Source organism: Gadus chalcogrammus, chromosome 16, assembly GCF_026213295.1.
Source record: "Gadus chalcogrammus isolate NIFS_2021 chromosome 16, NIFS_Gcha_1.0, whole genome shotgun sequence".
In the NCBI taxonomy this organism is placed as follows: domain Eukaryota; kingdom Metazoa; phylum Chordata; class Actinopteri; order Gadiformes; family Gadidae; genus Gadus; species Gadus chalcogrammus.
The window spans coordinates 8,371,698-8,396,758 of NC_079427.1; the positions used below are offsets into that span (position 1 = coordinate 8,371,698).

General features: G+C 44.0%; 3 protein-coding genes across 3 annotated transcripts; 2 read left to right on the forward strand and 1 right to left on the reverse strand.

The window, feature by feature from the left end:
• Positions 1 to 196: 196 nt before the first annotated feature.
• On the forward strand, positions 197 to 5,510 carry rhbdd1 (rhomboid domain containing 1). The gene is made up of 8 exons (XM_056611907.1): positions 197 to 459; positions 668 to 831; positions 1,001 to 1,280; positions 1,672 to 1,804; positions 1,908 to 1,996; positions 2,095 to 2,145; positions 2,273 to 2,401; positions 3,414 to 5,510. The coding sequence occupies exons 2-8, from the start codon at positions 676 to 678 to the stop codon at positions 3,506 to 3,508; spliced, it is 933 nt and encodes a 310-aa protein (XP_056467882.1). The 5' UTR covers positions 197 to 459; positions 668 to 675; the 3' UTR covers positions 3,509 to 5,510.
• A 583-nt stretch (positions 5,511 to 6,093) lies between these two features.
• LOC130405340 (solute carrier family 35 member F2-like) lies at positions 6,094 to 10,866 on the reverse strand. The gene is made up of 8 exons (XM_056610399.1): positions 10,784 to 10,866; positions 9,550 to 9,725; positions 9,239 to 9,366; positions 8,861 to 9,020; positions 8,221 to 8,377; positions 7,819 to 7,871; positions 7,208 to 7,362; positions 6,094 to 6,420 (listed from the first exon to the last, which is right to left on the reverse strand). Exons 1-8 carry the CDS (start codon positions 10,822 to 10,824, stop codon positions 6,094 to 6,096), a joined length of 1,197 nt encoding a protein of 398 aa, XP_056466374.1. The 5' UTR covers positions 10,825 to 10,866.
• A 691-nt stretch (positions 10,867 to 11,557) lies between these two features.
• LOC130406116 (cullin-5) lies at positions 11,558 to 24,530 on the forward strand. The gene is made up of 19 exons (XM_056611506.1): positions 11,558 to 11,624; positions 12,526 to 12,635; positions 13,391 to 13,490; positions 13,657 to 13,833; positions 14,397 to 14,538; positions 14,762 to 14,907; positions 15,190 to 15,270; positions 15,585 to 15,678; positions 16,228 to 16,358; positions 16,576 to 16,683; positions 16,923 to 16,987; positions 17,122 to 17,254; positions 17,537 to 17,668; positions 17,892 to 18,015; positions 18,481 to 18,656; positions 19,072 to 19,233; positions 19,642 to 19,760; positions 20,029 to 20,152; positions 20,841 to 24,530. Exons 1-19 carry the CDS (start codon positions 11,601 to 11,603, stop codon positions 21,033 to 21,035), a joined length of 2,343 nt encoding a protein of 780 aa, XP_056467481.1. The 5' UTR covers positions 11,558 to 11,600; the 3' UTR covers positions 21,036 to 24,530.
• Positions 24,531 to 25,061: the final 531 nt, after the last annotated feature.

The window sequence follows — 25,061 nt, forward strand, 5'->3', positions numbered from 1 at the left end:
AGCAGGCACCCAAGAGAGGGAGACAGAGAGCTACAACGTCTGATGTTTATGCCATAGAAGCATAACCAAAATATTTAGTTAAAATAAAGACGTAATCTCATGTCTGATTGACGCCGCCAAAAAAAAAATAAAAAAAAAATGCTTGATTAAACCCCTACAATCTACAATCTCATGACACTGCGTTAGCTACGTCGCTTTGAGTAGGTCACGTGACCAGCATGGTCACCCTGGTCAGTCGTTTCAAAGTTTTCGTTTTAGTTGCTGATGAAATCTGGAAATTGTATCTGTGGTGTCGTGGGCTAAACATTGTATGATACTTCTTCTCAACTGGACGGCATTGTGCAGTCGTTCTGTTTTCAGGATTACCATTGTATTCCCCGGGGTTTCCTCTGGGGCTAAAGCAGTGAATTATAGAACGCGGAAGAAAGGGTTAGAAGAGCGACAAAACACATTCTAAAGGTAAACAGATGGCGAAGATTCTCCCGAATACCTTGATACATTTCAGTCAACTTTTCCTCTGTATGTTTAATTGTTTCTTACTGAGTGGCAACCTGAACTTAATATGAAACTTAAGTTCTGGCTATACAGAATACGTCGGGTTCAGCAGGTGTTTAGTCAGATAATCATCATGCGACTTTGCTACTATTTATGCTTCATCACTTTAAAGGCTTCAGTATGCGACGGCAGCGACCTCGGGGGTCGCAGTTGGGTCTTCTGCTGCTGGCCTCCCAGTTGTTCCAGGTGGGGCTTGACAACGTCCCCCCCGTTACTCTGGGTGTGCTTGGCCTCAACGTTTACCTCTACCTGTTCCCCGCTGCTCCACTGATGCAGGTAACACACACACACACACACACACACACACACACACACACACACACACACACACACACACACACCCCTTTTCACGTGTGTTTATAGGAAAAGCTCAGAAATAAAGTTACTTTAGAGAGGGCAAATTTCAATTGTGACGATCCTATGTTATTTCCCCTCTGTTACCCAGGCATGTGTGAGTGTGCAGAATGCCTATTGGCACGGCGACTGGCGGCGCCTCTTCCTGTCCCCGTTCCACCACGTAGATGATTGGCACCTCTACTTCAACCTCACGTCCTTCCTGTGGAAGGGCATCAACCTAGAGCGACGTATGGGTGGAGCCTGGTTCCTATACGTGCTGTCCGTCTTCTCTCTGCTCACGGGACTGGTCTACCTGGGGCTGGAGGCGGGGCTTACACTACTCACAGATGACCATTCTTACAGTGTGCAGTGTGCTGTGGGCTTCTCAGGTATTATACACGTACGCAAGAACACACCTGTTCCTGTACTGTACTCAAAGGTCTGTTGCTCAACTACATGTTAACTACATTTACACACAATCTTCAATGTCCTGTGCATAAAAAAATACCCTAAAAAAGATATAGTATAAAGGGTTACTGTGCCATACCGTGTGAACACAGTTGATAAGTTCCATTATCCCTGTCAGTCTTAACTAAGTTCCCCTTCTTGTTATGTTCTAACCAGGGATGTGTTGTAACATTTATTTCTTCATGTTGACTCGAACATTTGTGTGTTGATGTTTAATGTTGGCAACATCTATTTCAGAATTATAATCCACCCACCCGTGTGTTTTTCTTCAGTCAGTGTAACGTACATTACATCACCCTGTTGTGTGTGCAGGCGTTCTGTTTGCGCTGAAGATCCTCAGTAACCACTACCACCCAGGGGGCGTGACCCATGTGCTGGGCCTCCGTGTGGACAACCGCTACGCCAGCTGGGTGGAGCTAGTGCTGATTCACCTCACCAATCCTGGGTGAGTCGGCTGTCTGCTCACACAGTCTCATAGTTCAATAATACAAGTCTCGTAAAAAGAGCATTGGTTGTGGATTGGCTGATTGATGTGTCTGTCTGTACAGGACATCGCTGATTGGTCATCTGGCTGGTATCCTAGTGGGTCTACTCTACACTGCCGGTCCTCTCAAGTCCATCATGAAGACAAGTGCAGGTGTGTGTGAGAGAGAGAGAGAGTGTGATTTTGTGTTTGTGTTTGTTGACAATTACAATGTTTGTGATCTCATGTTTAGGTGCTTTTATTTTTACTAGCGTGGGTGACTGGGCCAAGCAGATTCTCCCAACCAAACAACTCATATTCAGGTAGAGTATTTCGTAACGGCATCCACAACTGTATGTGCCCTGCCAAAGGGGAAATGGCAGTTATAGCACTACACACATTTCAGCTGCTGTGTGTGGGTGTGGGTGTGTGTGGTGTGTGTGTGTGTAGGCTACAGTGGCACTAGGTCCGGTGGTCCGGCGGGGGGAGAGTATGCAGGGCGCAGGTGGGACCAGGCCGGAGGGATGACGGAGCAGGAGCAGCTCGACCAAGCACTGAGGAACAGCCTGAACGACGCAGGTATCAGCTGACCATGTTAATGGGGATGAGACTCGCGTACTAACTAATGCCGCGTTTCCACTGCAGGGTGCGGTACGGTTCGGTTCGCCTCAGTCCGGTAGGGAGGGGGCGGTATAGCCCAGCTCAGTTCCGAGGTCGCGTTTCCACCGCCGACAGTACCCTTTATGGTAGGCCGGCTGTCGATCGCCGCGGCAGCTACGTAAACATCGTGACATCAAAGCATCGTGACCCAAGAATGCAGAGGAACGTCTCCACCTCCTTGTTCGCCCAAGCAAGCGTTTTACGCGACATGTTTATTGTAAAGAATAATACATCGAGGCTACTGTTTGTTTGTTTTTATCCCCACGTCGCCCTGAAGTGACGATTCTGTCATCCAATCAACGGAGGGGGTGTTTAGCTCGAATTTTCCGGCACCCTTTCAGGCGTCTCAGTACCCCACCGTAGGAGTACTGAAGAGGAGGGCAAAACGAGGATGGCTCAGTTCGGGTCACGCCCACTTTTGGCGGTGGAAACGCAATCCGTACCGCACCTTTGCGAACCGTACTGCGAACCAAACTACTCTTCGTCCCCTATAGGACATAAGGCTTCAGACTCGTGTACTACTACTTGTTATTAATAATAAAAAAACGTCATTAACATAGGAATCATGGTGTTTTACGAGGTTATGATTAGTTATGACTTACTCAAATCCAAATAAATTAATAAATTGAAGCATGATAGTTTTAGTTTTGACAATACTATTCCAGACTACCGGTATCGTCACTCATTGAAGGTCTCATTGAAGGTATGATAGTGAACCTGCGCTCTCACTTCGTATAAGGAATGTCTAAAGCGTGATGAAAACATGTAACAACGACTTATTCTGCACAAAATGGTGACAGGCTTCACACAGTGCAGGTAGTACTGCAAACGTGTGTGTATACTGAAACAGCATATGGACTTTTAAAAATCATAGATAATGATTCCATCAAATCTTAACATAAACCCATTTCTATTTTGTCCTCCTCAACAGGACCCAGGCCGGGCGACGCAGCTCCTCCTCCATATGGCTTCAATCTCTCCGATGAGGAGGTCAGGAGGAGGAGGCTGATGAGGTTTGACCGCTGACTGGCTTCCTGAGACCCCATACAGTGTCCCCATCGTCCCCAGAGTCTCTACCTGTAAAGCATATTACATTAAGCTTGAACCGTAACAGGTTGCCTGTGTGAGCCCGGCCTTCATCCGGGTCGCGCTAAGCTATTCTGAGAGGGTGGCTCTAATAGATGCAGTGATATCGCTAACGGCTACAGCACTCTGAGTGGAGTGGAGGCTGCTAACTGAGGGAGGTGATTTGAAATTAGTCGTTTGAAGAACAAGGAAGAATTTCCCTCTAGACACACCAGAATAAGTTTACAATCCGTGATTGAAACAACTGAGGCCCCCACAAACCTTGCTTTTATAACTCTGTGGGTCTTTCTGTCACAGAACTTGTTTGTTTTTAACCCCTTTTGTTGCCCAGGTTTTATCTACATTCTTAAGAACCCTGGTCAATGTTAGAGGGGATTTCTCTGCTGTGTTTCGAAACCAAGAGTTCAGTGATCCTCAAGCAGTCATGATGGACAGATTATACTGTTTAATGATAGTGACACAAATATAAAGCAGGTACACTTGCTTTCAATACATAGCTGATGGACTTTTGGATTCTATCAAGTTGCGCGGATGCCAAATACAGATTTTTGTGTACTGGTGTGCTGTCATGTATTTTTATATCAGCAAAATGACAAAAATATATTGCCTATATGTTGTAGTTTCATTATTTTTCTTATTAGAAGCTTAGGTTGGTGGTGTTTTATGATACTTAGTGATATATTTTATGTATCAATTAAATAATATCTAAAGTTCCAGGTACTCGGTTACAGCGGTCCCTTTTAGGGCAGATTCAATTATCCATGGGTGAAAGGTGAAGCCTACCACACCTGGCGAGCAGGTCGCTAATTGATAAATTTGCGATCAATTACTTTCTCTTCAAGGCAGCAATAGGGGCTACATTCAATTAAATTCAAGACAATATCCATGCATGAGCTAGACTTGTCCAATCGTCAAGAAAACATTGACAACCTTGTCAGAAAACAGTGGAGACGTGGTTTGAGGTTGTCAGTCTACCAACAGCAGGCATCCAATAGAGGGAGACAGAGCTACAAAGTCTGATGTGATATGCCATAAAAGCATCCCAAAAAGATTTAGATTTATGCTGAAACGGCTTAGTCATGTGGAAATTTCAGCTACCTTTTGCCAACATAATGTGATATATTTTGTTGTACAACATTTCATAAATAATTATTCTGTCAAATATTAATCTGAAAACATTCATATTTTGTCCTCAGGAGGACCCAGGCCGGGAGAATATAATATATAAAAATCAAAATAATTCATTGATTCTGATCAGCAGTCATAATGGACTTTGTTATAAGGATAGTGTTACCAATGGTGGTACACTTTCTTTCAATAAGTGGTTGATGGACTTTTGGACTACAGAGGTGTAAACGGTCACCTTTCAGCCAAATTCACCATTGTTGACTCAAATTGAGTTTCCACTTGATTTGTGTCGATCTGCATAGAAATGTTGTTGGGGGGGGTGGAGTCTCATCCAAGTTATCAACGAGTACTAGCCAATGAGAAGCCGAAGCAGGGCGAGTCATGACTCTCCCTCTGTCTGCTATACTCTGTTATATACTGTATAGTATATATATAAGTGTCCGAGAGGCTAAACTTTCTCTCAATGCCAAAGTCAACCGCTGCCTAGACAGAGCTCCACACATCCACACACACACCGCTCAGACAGAGCTCCACACACACCGCCCAGACAGACAGTTATAATTTGAGATGGTTAGTGCATTTCTTATTTTTTATTCATTTGTCATTTCACAAATAATATACATTAATAAATTCTAATAGATGTGCCTGAGTATTTCTTATTTTCAGCACTGCTTCGTATACATTAGGTCGGAACATCACTGACAGGCTTTTATAAGTCACTTACGACAGTTTGTTTAGAAGGAAAGGGCCTGGGCGCCTTTTCCTTCCTTTGTCACCTTTTTTAGCCATCACCAGTTGCAACCCTTATCTATCAAGATATATTTTACTTTTATTTTGGTTCCAAGTGCACTGTAATGTATTTTAATGTCAACAAAAAACCAAAATATATATGGGTTTCTTTTTTTTTTTAATCTGTTCATCCCAATCAATGTATGAGGTAGTTTCAAGGAAATAAGAAAATACATTAGTTTGTTGTTTAGCCGGAATAATTTATCTGGGAAAAACCGTCAAAGGTTAAAAGTGCTTTCACAGCATTAACACTTCATTTAAAAACAAAATAAATACAATTCTACCTAAAACTTAAAAAAAAAGTAATGTGTTGGGATATCCTCATAGAAGATGGAAAAAGTGATCCAACAAATGCATCATTGGACATTCATATTCTAAAACGTCTTCAGTGTCTCTTAAGTCTGAAATTGGATTTAAGAACATTTTCTTTGGCCAAGCAGACCCAGATTTAAAACCCTAAATTAAAAGACAAAAACCTCACGACTAGCAAAGTGACAAGGCTCCATTTGGATTTCTTGATTTTTCCATTTGGAAGACCAGTTCTCCAAAGCCCTTCAGCCCAGCAACGTCTCCATGGCACTCCGCTCCACTGTCTGCTGGGGTCCGTCTCACATTTTAGTGCTGCACAAAACATGAGAAAAGCTCCCATATCCACGGTCTGGGACACAAGTCCTGGTGTCCATTTTGGATCTGGTGTCCTGGTCACCTTCCCCCTGTCCTTCCTCTGTGGGGACGACAATAGTAGAAACAACATCCTGTTTGTCAATGACGTCCTCGTTCAAGTTAATGGCGTGGTTGTCGTAGCAGCCATCGTCCTCGGTGATGGGGGAGGGAGGGGAGGGAGGGGAGGGGGTGCTGGTGGGAAGGGGCACGGCGTTGAAGGTGATGAAGCCGAACAGAATGACCACCAGCGCGATGAGGTAGAGAGGCGAGAACTGAGAGAAGAAACGGGGAACGTTGAAATTAGTTGAAAGATGGACATGTTTTACAGCGGGTTATGTAAAGCAAAGTCTGAACTAAACATTCTCCTGGAAGGGACGGTGGTTTTAAGAAAAATCTCAAAACAATCCAAGCTACATTTCGCCTTTGCAAGACAGGATCATAAGTAAAGTAGAAGTTAGTTATGATTAGTTGTTGGATGGAATAATTCCCAATAATGCCATCCCTATGAGCATATACAGTATTTGATATTTGACATACTACATTTTGACTCTGAGCTGTAATCATTAAAAGATAGTTAGCATTGTTATGATTGGTATAGTTATGATTAGCATAGTTATGATTAGTTGTTAAAATGAATTAATGCTATCCCTATGAAGTCATTTTTGCAGTGACCCCATGTTTGCATCTTTAAACCTCAGACTTGTGTCATATTTAACACGGCTACACTTTGACTCTGAGCTGTAGTCATTAACAGATCTGTTAATGACTACAGTTTACGTGACCCTGTCAATCAGCTACTCAACCAGGTCACCCTGACAAAGAGAAATGATTTGGCAATAAGAGGTGTACTATTAAGTGTTGGAGCATACTTGTGTGTGGGTGTGTTTGTGTGTGTTTTCATTCATGTGTCACATGTGTGTGTCTGCATGCATGCACGTACTTGTGCATTCATTGGCATGCATGTGTGCATATACAGTATGTGTGTGTGTGTGTGTGTGTGTGTGTGTGTGTGTGTGTGTGTGTGTGTGTGTGTGTGTGTGTGTGTGCACCTCCACTCACACTGTAGTGGAAGAGGAAGAGGCCACAGAAGAGGCTGAAGAGATCGGCGGTGAGCAGGGAGAGATTGACGGAGGTGGCGCTGGTCAGCTTCACCACCACGGGCATGCAGCTGTACAGCGCGTACATACACGTGCCGTAGCCTCCAAACAGCAGACCTGGAGCACAGAGATACAGAGAGGGGAACAAAAAGAAAGCCAGGGGATGAGACGATACTAAAATGCTTATTTGTGATATTTCGTCATTGAGCTGATGCTATGGAGAAAAAGGGTCTTTGTTTCCGATACAAGTCTTAAGGAGCAGGTATGGGTGTTAGGGCATCCAGCGCAAAGATGCCTAGAGGTAGACCTTGAACATTGGAGTTTGAATCCACAACCTTTAATCCTGGCGTCAAACATGCTATCCACTAGGCTTACCTGCTGGCATTATAAAGCATTCTATAGCAAAGTATCGCAATTTAGTTTATGTCTTTTGCGAACCCTTATGGAGAAAAGAAAACGAATCAAACAAAGTAAAACAAATTCATAGTACGTACAATAATAACAAAGTATATTATTGTTCTTGTTTGAATTATAATGGATGTATTCCTTCTTTCCAGTTCTACTGGTTCATACCTATCTGCCAGCTCCACTGGATTTTTGGCAATTCATGTCGTTCCAAAATGACCCTGAAGAACACAAAAAGAGCCGAACAGATTGTCAGCACGAAACCTGTATTGAACAGATTTCTATAAAGAATAGTTATTATACGAGGTAATCAATGGTTATTCAAATTTAATCAATAACAATAACTTTAGATGCATAGCTCCGTAAGAAATCAGTGCTACTTACTAAACAGGGTAAAGATAGGAAGCATAACATAAATAAAACATTGATTCCGAGAAAGAAAAGTATTTCAACGTGATTATTCAAATTCTGCAATTCAGAATCTAGTTCGATTTATTTTTCTTCCCGTCTCTCACACACACTCTCACACACACACACACACACATACACACACACACACACACAACCTACATCTGTATGGTACTGAAGACGGTCCCGAAGAGGCCCAGCATTCCCAGGAACTCTACCCGGCTGAGGTTCTTCACCGTGTACTCCTGGCACACGTTGGAGACGGCGTACAGCGTGGCGCTCACCAGCACCAGGCCGTCACCCAGCAGGATGTTACTGGCTGCGAGGAGGGACAAAGGCACACAGGGGACATCAGCTCTGGGTTCTCTTTGTGTCGTTGTTGATGAGCCAATGACTGAAGGAAAAAACACTGATTCATGAAACGGTAACAAAGGGGTTGTGAGTATCACGTTCATGTCAAAGTGCCGCAAAATCAAACTCCAATGGTCAAGAGTTTTCAAAGAGGCAAACTTGTTGAAATAGTGGAAAAAAGGCAATAATGTTCCACTATTTTATCAAAGAGGAAAATATTGCATACTTGGATATGAATGAACACAGGCCAAGTTATTAGAGCTTAGCATCAACGTGGCCAGGGTTAGGGTTCGATTCCCATTGGGGTCCCAGTGTACCCCATGTATGTAGCAACAGTACTGTTTCACACTTTGGGTATAACCATTGGCAAATGCCATATATATTCTATATGCGCCATGATAATGAACCATGAGATAGTTGATAGTGGTCCCTCTCCTGGGGACCTTCTTACTGGATCCCTGGTCCCGTCCGGCCAGCAGGTCAGCCCCCACCATGGCGCCCACCCCCAGCAGGCAGACGACCACAGCCACGTAGTGGACCGGCCGGTACCGGGTCTTCAAGACCCACCAGGATAGCACCATCAGGACGGGGATGATGAAGCAGTCCAGGAGCTTTGGAACCACACACACACACACGCACGCGCACACGCACACGCACACGCACACGCACACGCACACGCACACACACACACACTCTATGAATATGGACATTTACTAGTTACCAGTCACAATATATCACCATACAATATAGCGCTGTTTTTTCTGAAATAGTATCGAGCCGGTTTCATGGTTCAGAAGCTCAATGACCTGTTTTCCAGCTGGGTGTTTACCTGGATGCTGGTGAGCGTGGTGTACTGGTAGGCCTTCACCACAGTGTAGTTGGCCTCCACATCCACCAGGCCCATCAGGAGGTACTTCCAGCCCCGGCGCTTCAGGATACGCAGCATGTTACCCTCCCCTGTGTTTCAAAGGGGGCACACCATCAGGTTCAGCATCCGTGTGGATCTCTTTGTTTGCTCGATGGATTTCTACATCGTATAATGTATTGTAGACGGTTCCACTGAATTCTTCTTTACAGTGTGTGGATGAATACCTGCTCTATACTTAGGGACCATGTGTCGCTCTGGCGTGGGAGGCCTACCTGTCCTGAAGAAGAGCATGGGGGTGTAGGTGATACACAGCAGGGCGTAGTTCAGCAGGCTCTGCAGCATGGGTGTGTTGACGTGGTAGTCTGATGCCAGGTACTGGGACGAGATGGCCGTCCCACAGATGAGCAGAGCCAGGCCTTGGCCCATGGCTAGCGTCTTGGCTAGCTGCCTGATGAGCATTCAATCAAATAGCAAATCAAACTTTTGATTTACTTTTGCACTTCGAGATTGTATTTCCCTTAACAACGGTTACAGTCTGAAAGCCTAAAAGGGAAAACTTCCAAGATGGGTGCGGGATGACATCGGACCTCTGCCAAAGCAGCACAATGAATTCTTTGTCTGATTTAATTATGAACATGTTTCCATCCATCCAACATTTAATTAAACAAATTCAATTTTCTAAAAAATGTATTTCAGAGAGCAGGAATGTGATTTACTGAAATGGCTGCCATTATGATGCGAACATTATGACTCTGAAATGATCTCCAAGATTTCCCATATATATATTTATATTGCATGTACATTAACAATGAATGTATATTGATGTATATTCAAACTTTAAAACACTTGAAGTTGTTGATACAGACATATAGGCTATATTTATAAAATATAAAAATAAATTGAATAATACGAATCATGTTTCATCAATAAAGTGTACTGTCGACAGAAAGCATCTCTCATTAAATTCTTTTTTTATCTTCTGAAACGCTTTTTGCAGTATTTAAACTACTGTCAACCGATAGGCTGCTGTTAAACCATTAAGATATGTGGTATCTAATCATTTCGTATTTTAATCTCTGGGGAACGCCTTCATAGCAACAATTAAAACAGTGAATACAGGCTCCAAATTCAAGAGTTCAATGATTTAATGAAATTATTGAAAAAAGTATTTCAGCTAAGGAAGAATGTATGAATTTGGACTGTAACCGACCGCAGCAGTTATTATATTAAATGCAGTGATTTGTATCATTTGATAGGGACGATGCAGTTGTATGAAACTGATGTACAGCATACTTTATCACTTTGTCTGTCTGTCTCTGTGTGTGTGTGTGTGTGTGTGTGTGTGTGTGTGTGTGTGTGTGTGTGTGTGTGTGTGTGTGTGTGTGTGTGTGTGTGTGTGTGTGTGTGTGTGTGTGTGTGTGTGTGTGTGTGTGTGCGTGTGTGCGTGTGTGCGTGTGCGTGTGCGTCTGCCATCAAATAAAAACGTATCTTTCACTAAGAACTTACCAGTTGAAAAGTATCTTGATTTTCCCCATAGTCGTGGTCATTCCCGTTCCTCGTCTTCGTTGCTTGTGTCTCTGGATACTTCTTCGGACTGTTTATCACCCATACTGGTAAGCCAACCACATGATGAACGAGTAGCCTACAAATGTCTTACCGCTCTGTTACTGCGTTACGAGGGCTAAATGATTAACACTGAATTTGAGGGCGAAGATCGCTCCCTGATTTGCAATAAAAACTAATAATGAGTATTTAAGTGGATAGGCGTGGTGACGTGACAGTTGATAAGATTAAGTAATGAGACAAAAAAAAGTAGGGAATTGGGCTGTCTCGGAATCAACTACCTAAATAGCCTAGGCTAACGATTGGTAATCATGATTAACATTAAGATAAAGGTGACAACGAAGAAAGCGAGCACATTTCCGATCTGGACCGATTGCCTTGAACCGATTTTATATTTTGAATATTTTCATTTTTTGCAGATTTAAATAATTCCATTGTATACATATAGGCCTATAGTATGAATCCAGTATGAATCGCGTTGAAACGGCGACTGTATTTTATTGCATTATAGGTCACTCATAGCATCACAACATAATACTGAATTCCTTATGCAACTTTTAGACTTACCAGAACAGTTTTTATGTATAGTACTTGAAATACAACCTGCAACTGTGGCCAATTCATGAAATATGTGCTATTCTAAAAAGTTGCTATTAGTTCTTTCAATCTGATGGGGTGGGTACCGTGGCGTTCTCTCAAGACAGTTCACAGCTGTAGGGCCGTTCTCGCGAGATCACGCGAGGCGATAAGTTGAAGAAACATGGCGACGTCTAATTTGTTAAAGGTATGAGCTCTTCTATGTATCACATTTCTTATTTTGACGCATCCTTTAAATGTAATTTGGGGCACAGATATCGGCGTCAGGCCCGCCGAAAGGATCCACTTTACATTGCCTATGCTTTTCATTGTTCATAAGATGTGAGGTGGAATCAAATGTAACTAGCTTTAAGGTGTTCAAGCTAATGCTAGATGGAGTGCCTGGGCCGTATACTGGCTAGCTAACGGAACACCGGCTCGTCAAAACCACTCTGTGGTATAGTGTATTTTTAACTCATGAACGATCCCCGTTACCCCATGACCAAGATCTAATACAAGCAGAAAAATCGTTCTTTTTTCCTTATTGAGGTGTTCAAATGTATAGGGATATCCCCAGTGCAATATTTGATCAGGTAGTTTGCATGTTAGCCGCGGTCCTAGCCATGACAGCTGGCCCGCCCCCTCCTTGACAGTTCTAGCAGAGGCTTCCAGTTGCTTTATTATGGGTACTGTCGTACAAATCACATAGTTACGGCTTATCAGTTACCAGTGAAAAGAATACCCGTGATTTTGATGTAATTTGAACACGCAGCAGTCTGATTGTGTATTATCGTTCGCACTCTCTTTCTCTATCTCTCTATCTGCTATTGTGAAATGAAAAATGGTTATTATCCTCTCTTTACTAGTTCTCTACCTTTTCATCCCACCACTTCTGTCTCCTGGTCCATCTCCCTTCTATCGGTCACCCCTATGTCTTTACCGGCTCTCATGCTACCAATCCTTTTGTCCTATCTCATAACTTGGCTCTGTTGCTCCTTCACCGTTTTGTCGGTCTCCCTTACCCATGTGTGTGTGTGTGTGTTTTGTATTTCTATATCTCTCTTTCTGTCTCTGTCTGTCTCTGTCCTCCAACCCCTGTGTGTTTCTAGAACAAGGGGTCCCTACAGTTTGAGGACAAGTGGGACTTGATGCGGCCCATCGTTCTCAAGCTGCTCAGACAAGAGCCAGTCACAAAGCAGCAGTGGTTTGACTTGTTCTCGTAAGAGATTCTCCTGTCTATCTTGTCCACCCCCTTTTCTTGCTCTCTCTCTCTCTCTCTCTCTCTCTCTCTCTCTCTCTCTCTCTCTCTCTCTCTCTCTCTCTGTCTCCTACTCTTTCTCTTTTTCTCTCTCTCTCTTGACCATAACGCCTTGCAGTTTAGGCATGGTTTTGTCAGAATCATGTAAACCAACATGAAAAAAAGTAAATGTAGGTAAATAAGACAGAAAACATTTATCCTCTATTCTTTTCAAGTTTTATTTCGAAACACAGATTTTGTGCTTTGATTCTGTTAAATAGTTGTGTTCTTCGGGCTGGCCTCTGGAAGGTCATGGATGATTCAAACAGTCCAGTAGCTCAGGTACACATTAAAATCATCAGGTATCACTGACACGTGCAAAGAAAAATCCGGGCTCAGACACTCATACGTCTTACCTAACAGCAGATGGCTTTAACTCAGAACCAGCTCTTAACAGTAGTTGTAGGAAACAGGAAGATAAATGAGTGATCTTGTGCCAATATGTAAACCCTACTGACGCCCATAGAGAATTATTCCCAGATGGTTTTGAATGTTTTTACTGTGGAGGAGGGTGATAATAGACAACTATTAATACACTGTCTGTTTTACGACGATGCTAAAACGCAATAGAAGCACACTTACGCCTGTGTCAAATCCCAATTGTATTAAGCCTGATTGGTGTGTCTGTGCGGCGTGGGATTTGTACCATTGACTGTGTTGATGTGTCTTCCATGCAGAGATGTCCATGCAGTGTGTCTATGGGACGACAAAGGACCTGCCAAGATTCACCAGGCCCTTAAAGAAGACATCCTAGACTTCATCAAACAAGCCCAGGCTGTAAGGCTTAATGCAATGTGCTATGTACTTGTTACGTTGTTGTAATACCCTTCTTCTCCACCATAATGTCATGCAGATATTACAGGTCATACATTCAAAACTGGAAACCAATTAAACTAGCACCTAATCAGATTTAATTGGTGTAATATGTTTGTTGCCACGGCAGCGGGTGCTGAGTCACCAGGACGACACAGCGCTGCTGAAGGCCTACATCGCCGAATGGAGGAAGTTCTTCACACAGTGCGACATCCTGCCCAAGCCCTTCTGCCAGCTGGAGATCACCCTGATGGGCAAGCAGGGCAGCAACAAGAAGACCAACGTGGAGGACAGCATCGTACGCAAGGTGAGAGAGAGAGAGAGGGAGAGAGAGAGGGAGAGGGGGAGAGGGGGGGGGGAGAGAGAGAGAGAGAGGCGGAGACACTTAAGGAAAGGGTTCAAGAGACAGCAGAGAACAAGGAGAGCAGAAACAAGATCAAGGAGGAGTATGACATCGTAGGCGAGGTGGGAGAGACGAAGAAAAGATGGAGAGTGAGGGAGAGACACATGAGGGTGGAGCAAAAAAGGACAGCAAGAGCGATAAGAGAACAAGCAGGTAAACGACCAGAAGACCAACGTGAAGGACAGCGTCGTTAACAAAGTTTGAGGGTGTCACTCAAGAGAGAGACTTAAAAAACGCTCTTAATAAAGAGAGAGGGAGAGTGTTACGTACTTGCATAAAAACAGTGTCACTCAAAAGAAGGACAGAGATTGAGAAGGAGGTGTCGGGATACTGTCAGTATAAAGGGAGGGCGGGGATTAATGGACAGTGAAATATGACTGATTGACAGAACTCAAGAAACAGAAGAAGACACTACAGAATCCCTTCCCATTTACTCCTTCTCTGTTTCTTTCTCTTTCCCCCCCCAGCTGATGCTGGACACGTGGAACGAGTCCATCTTCTCCAACATCAAGAGCCGCCTGCAGGACAGCGCCATGAAGCTAGTCCACGCTGAGCGCCTGGGCGAGGCCTTCGACTCCCAGCTGGTCATCGGAGTACGAGAGTCCTATGGTTAGAGGACATATACAGAGTAGCATATTTATATATATATATGAATGAATGAATGTATACCTGCACCTTTCCACATAAACAGACGATTGCATTCTTTGTTCAAGTCCTTAGTAGTTGCATTGCCCCGACTTGATGAAATGTGTTGAACCGTATGTGATGAATCTCTTTCTCTTTCTCTATCTTTTTCTCTCTTTCTCTTCCTCTCCCCCCCCCGCCCCCCCAGTCAACCTGTGCTCCAACCCAGAGGACAAGCTGCAGATTTACAGGGATAACTTTGAGAAGGCCTACCTGGACTCCACAGAGAGATTCTACAGAACCCAAGCCCCGTCCTACCTGCAGCAGAACGGCGTCCAGAACTACATGAAATATGTACGTGATATTTTACAAGCCATCATCATTTTACCCTACCCTAGAAACCCAATGCAGTATTACATGGGTTGCATGCAATAACAAACTAGCATTCACATTTAATCTAGTGGAGCTGTTATTTTTTGTGTCACTTCAATTGTTATGGTGTGTGTGTGTGTGTGTGTGTGTGTGTGTGTGTGTGTGTGTGTGTGTGTGTGTGTGTGTGTGTGTGTGTGTGTGTGTGTGTGTGTGTGTGTGTGTGTGTGTGTGTGTGTGTGTGCGCGCACGGTGTCCTCCCTGCAGGCAGATACCAAACTGAGAGAGGAAGAGAAGCGAGCGCTGCGCTACCTGGAGACGCGCCGTGAATGTAACTCCGTACAAGCAGTGAGTGGCCGCCGGTCGTCTTTACAGCCACCGGCAAAGGATGCAGTGCGCTGAATTCACCTGTTTGAGCCAATGAGAGCGATCGCTCAGAGAACTGTTACGCCGGCAATCAGTCAAGAGACATTGGTAGCAGTACAATATAGAAGTTAGGTTAGGAGCAGAGTTCTCGAGGAACATAATTGTTGTTTATTTTATTGTGGTTTGATGGAAGATGGAATTGCTGTTGGTCAAATCTGAATTGAATTTTTATGAATTTGCATAACTGCGGTGGTGTGTATCTCCGTTTGTTTGTTTGTTTGTTTGTGTCGTTCTAGCTTATGGAATGTTGTGTAAACGCACTGGTGACCTCGTTCAAAGAGACGATCCTGGCAGAATGTCCGGGGATGATCAAGCGCAACGAGACGGACAGTGAGTGCCCCCTCGGGTGACGCCATGAAACACTTCATTTAACACTTGGAGGAGATGCGTTGAAGCTCGAAATAATTGAGCTAAGCATCGATCATACTGTAGAATACACTCAAGTGTCGACACACTTAAAACGACGTATTCAAGAAAAACACATCCTGGATTTGAATAGTCTTTTCCACTATGGGAAATAAACCAATGTTCAACTATTCTATCGACATATGCAAGCAACATATATTTCATAATTATTCAAGTATTATTTTATTTATTTTATTTTATCGTTTTCTTCTTATTGCACCGTGGATCGGAGATACACAAATTTTCGAAATTTGGAATTGACAATAAAGTGGACTTTGACTTTGGCTTTGAAATTGGTTGATGGACTTGGCTGAAAGTTAAATCGATAGAATAAATGTTTATTAACCCGTTATCGATACTTCTTATTGAGGCAAATCTAGATTTCCTTATGAAACTTCATTCGAGCAACTTCCCTTCCGGTGTGAGCTCCATGCTGTGGATGTTACGGCAATTGTCTTCCCCCTTGCGTTGCAGAGCTGCACCTGATGTTTTCCCTCATGGACAAGGTTCCTAGTGGAATCGAGCCAATGCTGAAAGACTTGGAAGATCACATCCTAAATGCTGGGCTGGCAGACATGGTGGCTGCTGCTGAGACTATCACTACTGTATGTACACACACACACACACACACACACACACACACACACACACACACACACACACACACACACACACACACACTATATAAAGTAATACATTTAGGTGAGCATTAATCCATGTTCAGATGGCTGCTGTGATCATTCCTGAGGGGTATTTGAGGTGCATGTACATGTGTGTGTGTGTGTGTGTGTGTCTGTTAAACCTATTTCTTGGTGTGTGCAGGACTCTGAGAAGTATGTGGAGCAGCTGTTGACTCTCTTCAACCGCTTCAGTAAACTAGTGAAGGAGGCGTTCCAGGACGACCCGCGCTTCCTCACCGCCAGAGACAAGGTCAGAGCAACACGCATTTCTACCGACACACAGCCCTCAGACAAAGGCCTGCTTTGGGGACAATGCTCCAGTTATTTGTCAGGAGGTCGTCGTTTGGTTTAGGGTTAGAAAAATGTATCAATATACCTTAACAGCGCTGCCCTCGATCAAACGGGGGTTGATACAACCAAACTGCAGTCTCAGGGTTAAGAGTACTCTCAGTGTACTTGACATCACTATAATGGTGTTCCTTTTTGTAGGCGTACAAGACTGTGGTGAATGATGCAACGATATTTAAACTGGAGCTGCCTCTGAAACAGAAAGGGTGAGGATTTTCTGTTTGTTTTCTATCGGCTATTTAGTATACAAGTGTGGTATAAGGGATTTAAGTGCATTATAATGTACTTTTATGTAAGTTCAAGGAGTGTATTGTAATGTAGTATATTCTAATGTCTCCAGTGTGGGCCTAAAAAGCCAGCCAGAGTCCAAGTGTCCAGAGCTGCTGGCCAACTACTGTGACATGCTATTGAGGAAGACCCCTTTGAGCAAGAAGCTCAGCTCTGAGGAGATAGAGCTCAAACTCAAGGAAGTGGTGGGTACACACACACACACACACACACACACACACACACACACACACACACACACACACACACACACACACACACACACACACACACACACACACACACACACACACACACACACACACACACACACACACACACACACACACGTACATTAATTACAATGACAAATTACAAGCTCTTACAACATGGCTATTTAGTTTTTTCTTTAAAAAAACTGGAACTTTTGTATTTCTGTCTGTCCCTGTCCCTTTCTCTCTCTGTGTCTCGCTGCATCTCTCTCCTAGCTGCTGGTATTGAAGTATGTGCAGAACAAGGATGTGTTCATGCGCTACCACAAGGCCCACCTGACCAGACGTCTTATCCTAGACATCTCAGCCGACAGCGAGATAGAGGAGAACATGGTGGAGTGGCTCAGGGTCGGTCACACACTCAATTCTATTTCATATCCCCATGTTGTTTTGCAGAGCTTAAAAACCCAAATTCACCAACTCTTTCCCTTGTTTCCACTCAATATCATTGTTGTGTCTTAGATCAAATCCTATAACTCCAAGATTCACAATAATGATCACCATGAACCTTCCTCTTACTTGGTCTGTCTTGTCTTCTCCCCTTTCTTCTCCACCTCCTGTGTGCTGACAGGAAGTGGGCATGCCAGCGGACTACGTGAACAAACTGGCTAGGATGTTCCAGGACATCAAGGTGTCCGAAGACCTCAACCAGGTCTTCAAAGAGATGCACAAACACAACCGGCTGGCCCTGCCAGGTAGGACACTCGCATTCACACTGACACTCACGCTCACTCACTCCTATTTTCATATTAACATGGAAGCCAAACCAAAATACTATATAACACTTTAGTATTGTGCTACAGGCTACAGTCACGCTAATAAAGACAAATAAACAGCTAATAAAAAAAAGAAAATCCTGGCAAAAAGTGTTATCTTGTTTATTTTTGGAGTGCTCATGTCTATATATCAAAACAATCATTCACCTCGGGCTCCGTGAATAGTGGGGAATAGCCCGCGTATAATACTCAGAAACACATCAACTTATATTCTGCTTTAGTTTTCTCTTTTGGTTTCGAATAAAAAATCTATCCACCAATCGAACATTGATTCTGTGTCAAGGCCGCCCAGTCATATTATTGCTATCAACCAAAAGCATAGGAACACGCCGTTGTGCCGGAGTGGGACTTTAAAGGCTGCGTTGTGTCCTCGCCTTCCTGCAGCCGACAGCGTGAACATCAAGATCCTGAACGCGGGGGCGTGGTCCCGGAGCAGCGAGAAGGTGTTTGTGTCGCTGCCCACCGAGCTGGAGGACCTGATCCCGGAGGTGGAGGACTTCTACAAGAAGAACCACAGCGGCAGGAAGCTCCACTGGCACCACCTCATGTCCAACGGCATCGTGGGTCCACCTTCGTTGGCTCCTCCGTCCACTCCTCTCCTCTCTGCTTCCCTGCTCGTTTCCCCACTCCTCGTCATGTCCCTCCTGGATCCTCCTCCTGTCCTCTCCTTTTATTATCTCAACTCTCTGCTCTCGTCCTGGCTCCTTCCCTCCTCTCCTCTATTTCTCCCTACTCCTCTAACCCCTACTGTATACTCCTCTCCCCTCGTCTCCTCCTTTTCTCTACTCCTCCTCCCTTCCCTCTTCAATTTTCTCCTCCTACCGCCACCATTAACTCTCCTCTTCTCCACCTCCTCTATTAACTTTCCTCCTTCCTCCTCTCCTCCTTTCCACCTCTAATAACTCCTTCCTCCTTTCCCCCCCCCTCTCCATCTCATGGTTAACTCCTCCTCTTCCTCCTCCTCCTCCTCCCCAGATCACCTTTAAGAACGAGGTGGGCCAGTACGACCTGGAGGTGACCACCTTCCAGCTCGCCGTGTTGTTCGCCTGGAACCAGCGGCCCAGGGAGCGAATCAGCTTCGAGAACCTCAAGCTCGCCTCCGAGCTGCCCGATGCCGAGCTCCGACGCACCCTCTGGGTCAGCACACACACACACAGACGCACGCACGCAACCACGCACACAGGCCCACGCTCACTCACTCACTCACTTTGTTCATTGAAGAATGCAGTGTGTGTGTGTGTGTGGGCGTGGGGGTGTGGGCGTGGGTGGGTGTGTGTGTGTGTGTGTGTGTGCTGACCCAGAGCGTACGTCGGAGCTCGGCATCGGGCAGCTTCATTTTAGAAGCATTATTTTAAAATGCTTCTAAAATAAATTGTCAACCCAACAGTCATGAAATGTATTCAAAAAGACGCATGGTGTGGTTAAAAAATGAAAACACTGAAACGTTGGTCCCGTCTTGACTCTGTGTTGACGGGGTACATGAGTTTCCCACGCTGTGTGATGCCAGCGGTTAAAGCGAAGGGGTGCGTGTGTTGTGGTGTGCAGTCGCTGGTGGCGTTCCCCAAGCTGAAGAGACAGGTGCTGTCCTACGCGCCGTCCGTCAACTCGCCCAAAGACTTCACCGACAGCACTCTGTTCTACGTCAACCAGGACTTCTCCCTCATGTAGGCAACCACACACTGTCTGTCTGTCTGTCTGTCTGTCTGTCTGTCTGTCTGTCTGTCTGTCTGTCTGTCTGTCTGTCTGTCTGTCTGTCTGTCTGTCTGTCTGTCTGTCCCTCTTGATGCTATGTACTACTGGGAAGGTGTACACAAATAATTTTCTCCAACCAGAATGAGTTTCCCTAATAAATAAATAAATACAAATAAATAGACTCAAAATTTATTTATATTCATCCTATTTTCCTGTTGTCGTTTTTTTCTCCTTCTTCAGCAAAAACTCTAAAGTCCAGAAGAGGGGGAAGATCAATCTGATTGGCCGGCTGCAGTTGACCACGGAGCGAATGAGAGAGGAGGAGAACGAGGGCATAGTTCAACTCAGAATACTCCGAACACAGGTACGGTACTGCAGTATGTTCTTTGAGGAAGAACCGCTCAGAATACTCTGAACACAGGTACGCTACTGCAGTATGTTCTTTGAGGAAGAACAGCTCAGAATACTCAGAACACAGGTACGCTGCTGCAGCTTGTTCTTTGAGGAAGAACAGCTCAGAATACTCTGTACACAGGTACGCTGCTGCAATACATTCTTGCACAAGAAGCACAGTGTCCTCAAAGACGCTGACACTGTTAATTTCATTGCAAGTGTGAGAAAAGAGAGACCTGGCAAGGGAGAGAGGGAGACGGAGCAGGGCTTCCTGTATTACGCATTCTTTAGTTCATCATCAGCGAAGATAAAAAGGCAGAAAAGATGCTGAAGATCACACTATTCTTACTCCACCAGCCACCTCTCTCTCTCGCTCGCTCCTCACCATCTTGCCTGCTTTATGGCAATTATTAATGACCTACTCCTGCTTTCCCTCTCGTCTCCTCTCCATTCTTCTAAACCCCTTCCTACTATCTCCCCTTTCCTGTATACCCCTCCCTTTTATCTCTCCTTTCATCAAAATCCTTCATACTGTTCCTCATTCCTCCCCACCCCTTCCATCCTTTCTGCTTTCATCCACATCCCTCTCTCCTACCCCCCCCCTGCGTCCCTCCGTCATCTCCTCTCTCCTTTCATCTGGACCTCTCTCTCCCCCCCAGGAGGCCATCATCCAGATCATGAAGATGAGGAAGAGGCTGAGCAACGCCCAGCTGCAGACGGAGCTGGTGGAGATCCTGAAGAACATGTTCCTGCCCCAGAAGAAGATGATCAAGGAGCAGATCGAGTGGCTCATCGAGCACAAGTACATCAAGCGGGACGAGACGGACATCAACACCTTCATGTACATGGCCTAGACACGCCCCGAGGGAGGGAGAGAGAGAGAGAGAGAAAGGGAGAGAGGGAGGGAGAGAGAGAGAGAGAGAGAGATCTGTTCTCTCTCTCCGCTCCACCACCTGACCTTGTGACCCCACGCTTTACAGACAGTCTGGGAAGGAGGAGGAGCCTGGGTGACACAAGCTTTCACTTGAGGAGGAGGAGGAAGAGGAGGTTTTCTGCTGGATGAAGTGGTGTTGCTGGCTAGAGAGAGATACTCTGTTCAGGGAATTTGGGGGGAGAATAAGAGAAGTGTTTATTTTTGTGTGCGTGCCTGAGAGGGAGAAAGAAGAGAGAGAGAGAGAGAGAGAGAGAGAGGGGCTGAATGCATTGGAGCTGCCAGAAGGGCAGTTTGACCGCAGCGCCCTCTGGTGTCCATAGCGACCGTCTGCCAGCAGTACAGAAGAAGCAATTAGTGACACAATGAAACTGAAGACTTCCTGCCTTACTTTTGCTTGGGGAGGGTTTTTGATTTGGGCGTCGGTGAGGGGAAGGTGAACTAGCTGATATCGATCCGTTTTCTTTTCACTTGATGTCACCTTTGCCAGCTGTGGCTGTTTGGCAGCTGCCATTTTGCTTCCCTCCTCTCTTTTTCTTATTGATTGGGAGCGCAAATGGACTCGAGTGGAGCTGCCAACGAAACAGGAAGAGACAGTACAATAGTATACAATACTTGGAGTATTTTGCCAAATGTGTGTGTGTGTGTGTGTGTGTGTGTGTGTGTGTGTGTGTGTGTGTGTGTGTGTGTGTGTGTGTGTGTGTGTGTGTGTGTGTGTGTGTGTGTGTGTGTGTGTGTGTGTGCAAGAGTCTGCACAGGGAGAGTTGTTGGCCTTTTAAACGTGTGTGTGTGTGTGTTCAACAGCATGCTGCTCTGTGATATGTTTGCATTTATGGAGGGTCTGTTAGCAGTCACATCCAAAACACTTTTCTTCCTTTATCAGTATCCATGCTCAGCCTGATTTTGACAGGGAGCTAAACATAAGAGTCTCGTGTTCAAATGCTGGTGAAATGGGCTATCACTAACTTGCAGTTATTGAGATGGCCAGGAGGGGGCGATGTGTCCGTTGGTTAATGAACGTAGTGAGTTGAAAGAGCAGTCCCACAATATGATCAACATGTTAACTCATACTTCTCAATAAACCATATTTTTTTGTTTCACAAACACTAGTAAAAAAACGTTTAACCAAGTCCCAGTATAGGCGAAATGCACAGTCATATTTTTAAAGCATCAATCATTGACTTGTGTTTACTTTTTTTGTGTGTTTCGACAATTATGGTGATTAATGGGCTCTGAAGATTATACTATGGTGTGTGTGTGTGTGTGTGTGTGTGTGTGTGTGTGTGTGTGTGTGTGTGTGTGTGTGTGTGTGTGTGTGTGTGTGTGTGTGTGTGTGTGTGTGTGTTTGCCCGCGCTCCCGCCCTCAAAACCCTCCAATTAATGAACTTTCACACTGAAAAAAAAGGGGTCTCATTGTAAACAAATCTATGTGTATGTACTCAAAAAATCATATCATCAGAAAATACTTTGAGGTAATGGATGCTTTGTGTTGTGTTTGCTGGGGGGGTTAACAAAATGAGAAGATGTGTTGAAAATGGCACGACTCCTTGTTCCAACCACAGTATCTGTAGGCAGAACTATAAAGCCATTTAGTGCCAGGTCTTTAACAAAGCACTTGACGGTGATGTGGGGAAGGCTGAGGGACGATGCTGTGACTCCCTGCTCGGTAGCTGTTGGTGGGTTAAGTTTGGAATCCTTCTGGAGTGTGTGTTCACAATACGTGTGTGAAATATGTCATGACCGAGTGGGGGGGAGAAGGTGTGATTTAGGATTTCAAGAATCACTCATTATGTTCGGTGCTCCTGCAAATACATTTTTGTTTTTTTCTCTTGAGCAAAAGCACATATCATGTACAAATGGATTGTCACAAAGAAAGATTTGGTGCACTTGTTGAATAGATACAAATTCAAATCCCGCCAACATGGCCATATCCATAATGGATTGGGATTAGCGTTTTGGGGATGAGGCACTTACGTTTATTATAACCAGTTGAACGGTCCAATCCTGAGAGAGGACCAGGTTCTCTGTAGAGGCAGACCTCTCCGTCTTCCATCAGATGTTTTGTTCAAGGTAGAAGTTTGAGACCTCCAGAGCACAACAGCGGGCGGGGTGAACTAAGAGGAGCACAGCGAACCAGTGGGTTTTCTCCCTGTATTTATTTTGTATTTATGCATTCAAACGGTCCTCTTTTGATCTTTATGTGTGTAAGTTGGGGTTCTTTGTGCTTGTGAGAATTGACACTTTCCTTCAAATGACTTATGAATGATGCTACTGTTTTGGTGAATTAAAGGAAATGGCCATGATGGGATTCTATTTCTGTTCTGTTTTACGTGAACACTGAATTATTGTTTTGTAGCTTTCTCATAGGAAATGCATATCTTCCTTTTCCGTTGCTTTAAGTTACAAGATTGTAAGAATGTGCAGTATTCAGACTTTCCCATTTCCTTTTTTTTTTCCCATTTTCCTTTATCTTTAGGACAAGAACAGATGACTCAGTTATATATACATAGTGAAACATGCCAAAAAGCAGATTGGTCAAACTCTCAATGCTGAATGCTGAAATTGGTAGATTGTCTCCTACATCTTAATCAGTAAAGATGGCTCCATTTCCATATGAACAGAAATAATCCAGTTGATTATTTGTTCTACGAAAGAAGGCAGAATTCTCTAGCCCAGCAAAAAAGTTTGCTTTTACAGCAAACTTCTCAGTGTACAGTATGGTCATATTTGTGGCTGCAAGTGCTTTCTCTAAATCTTACGGATACGTCAAATATCCACTGACGCGTTCAACTTCTACCTGGTGCAGGTAGTTCAAGTAGAACGGTTTTAACAAAGACAAACTGATTTAAACCTGATAACACAAATGATTTACTTGATAACATATTCTTATTTTATGTTCTTTGTCTCAAGTACAAGGAAACCCCATCTACCCCCCTCTGTACAATATAGAATTGTATTTGCTTTGTTTGTCAGAAATACAAGCAGCATTATTTACGGTTGTGAATTGCTTCATGTATCTTTCTTGTTCCCCAGAGGTCACGGAATCAATGCTGGATGCTCATCTGAATGTTGTATGAACACCTTACCAACTTTCTAGCCTAAAGGTTGGACATGTATTCAGAAGAACATCAACTCGTAAGTAGTACACTGGGGCCTGCTCTGTGTACCTTGTGATCTGAATTCCACGCAGTAATGCTCTACTGACGACTGTTGGTTACTAAGAAACGCGCGGACATTCGGCAGCCTTGACTGATAAGGAGACCTGGAGAAAATAGATCTATCAACACAGGCGGTGGGTTGCTTTGAATGATTTGAATGTTCAATCATTTATTTCCTGGAAAAATAAAAATGAATTGTAAAGAGGGTGTCCTATTATTTTGTTTACAAACACCTTTTTTGCACTTTTGTTTATGTTGACTTGACCATTCTGATGGACTCTTGTTGAATGCACAACATTTTGAAGCAATCCACTTTTGCAAAACTTTTAATAACTGATCTGGCAAGTTAAAGCCTTTTATTAAGAGCTCTAGTAGTGGGAGGCAAATAAAAAAGAGGTTGATGTCTATTTTCTAATATATATATATTTTTTTTACAAACTATATATAAACTTACAATAGCACATCATCTCCTCCCCGTAAGCCCCCAAAGACAAATGCAACTATTAAAAGCTTCTTTTTTTTTTATTGAAAGCCTATATCGCTTCATGAGAGCTAACGTAATAGGAGATCTGTTTCCTCAGATTGTGAAATTAATTACAATGATTTTAAATCAATGTGGTTGGATATGATAGATGTTTTCTTAAACATTAGATCATCATTGTTGGATTTCTACTGACCACAAAAATATGTGGTTGTTTCTTTAATGAGCCGTATATTCCATTTGGCCATCTTGAGAGGTAGACTTAATCTGTATATCTTTATATTATCTTATTATGTATTCTTTACCCAAA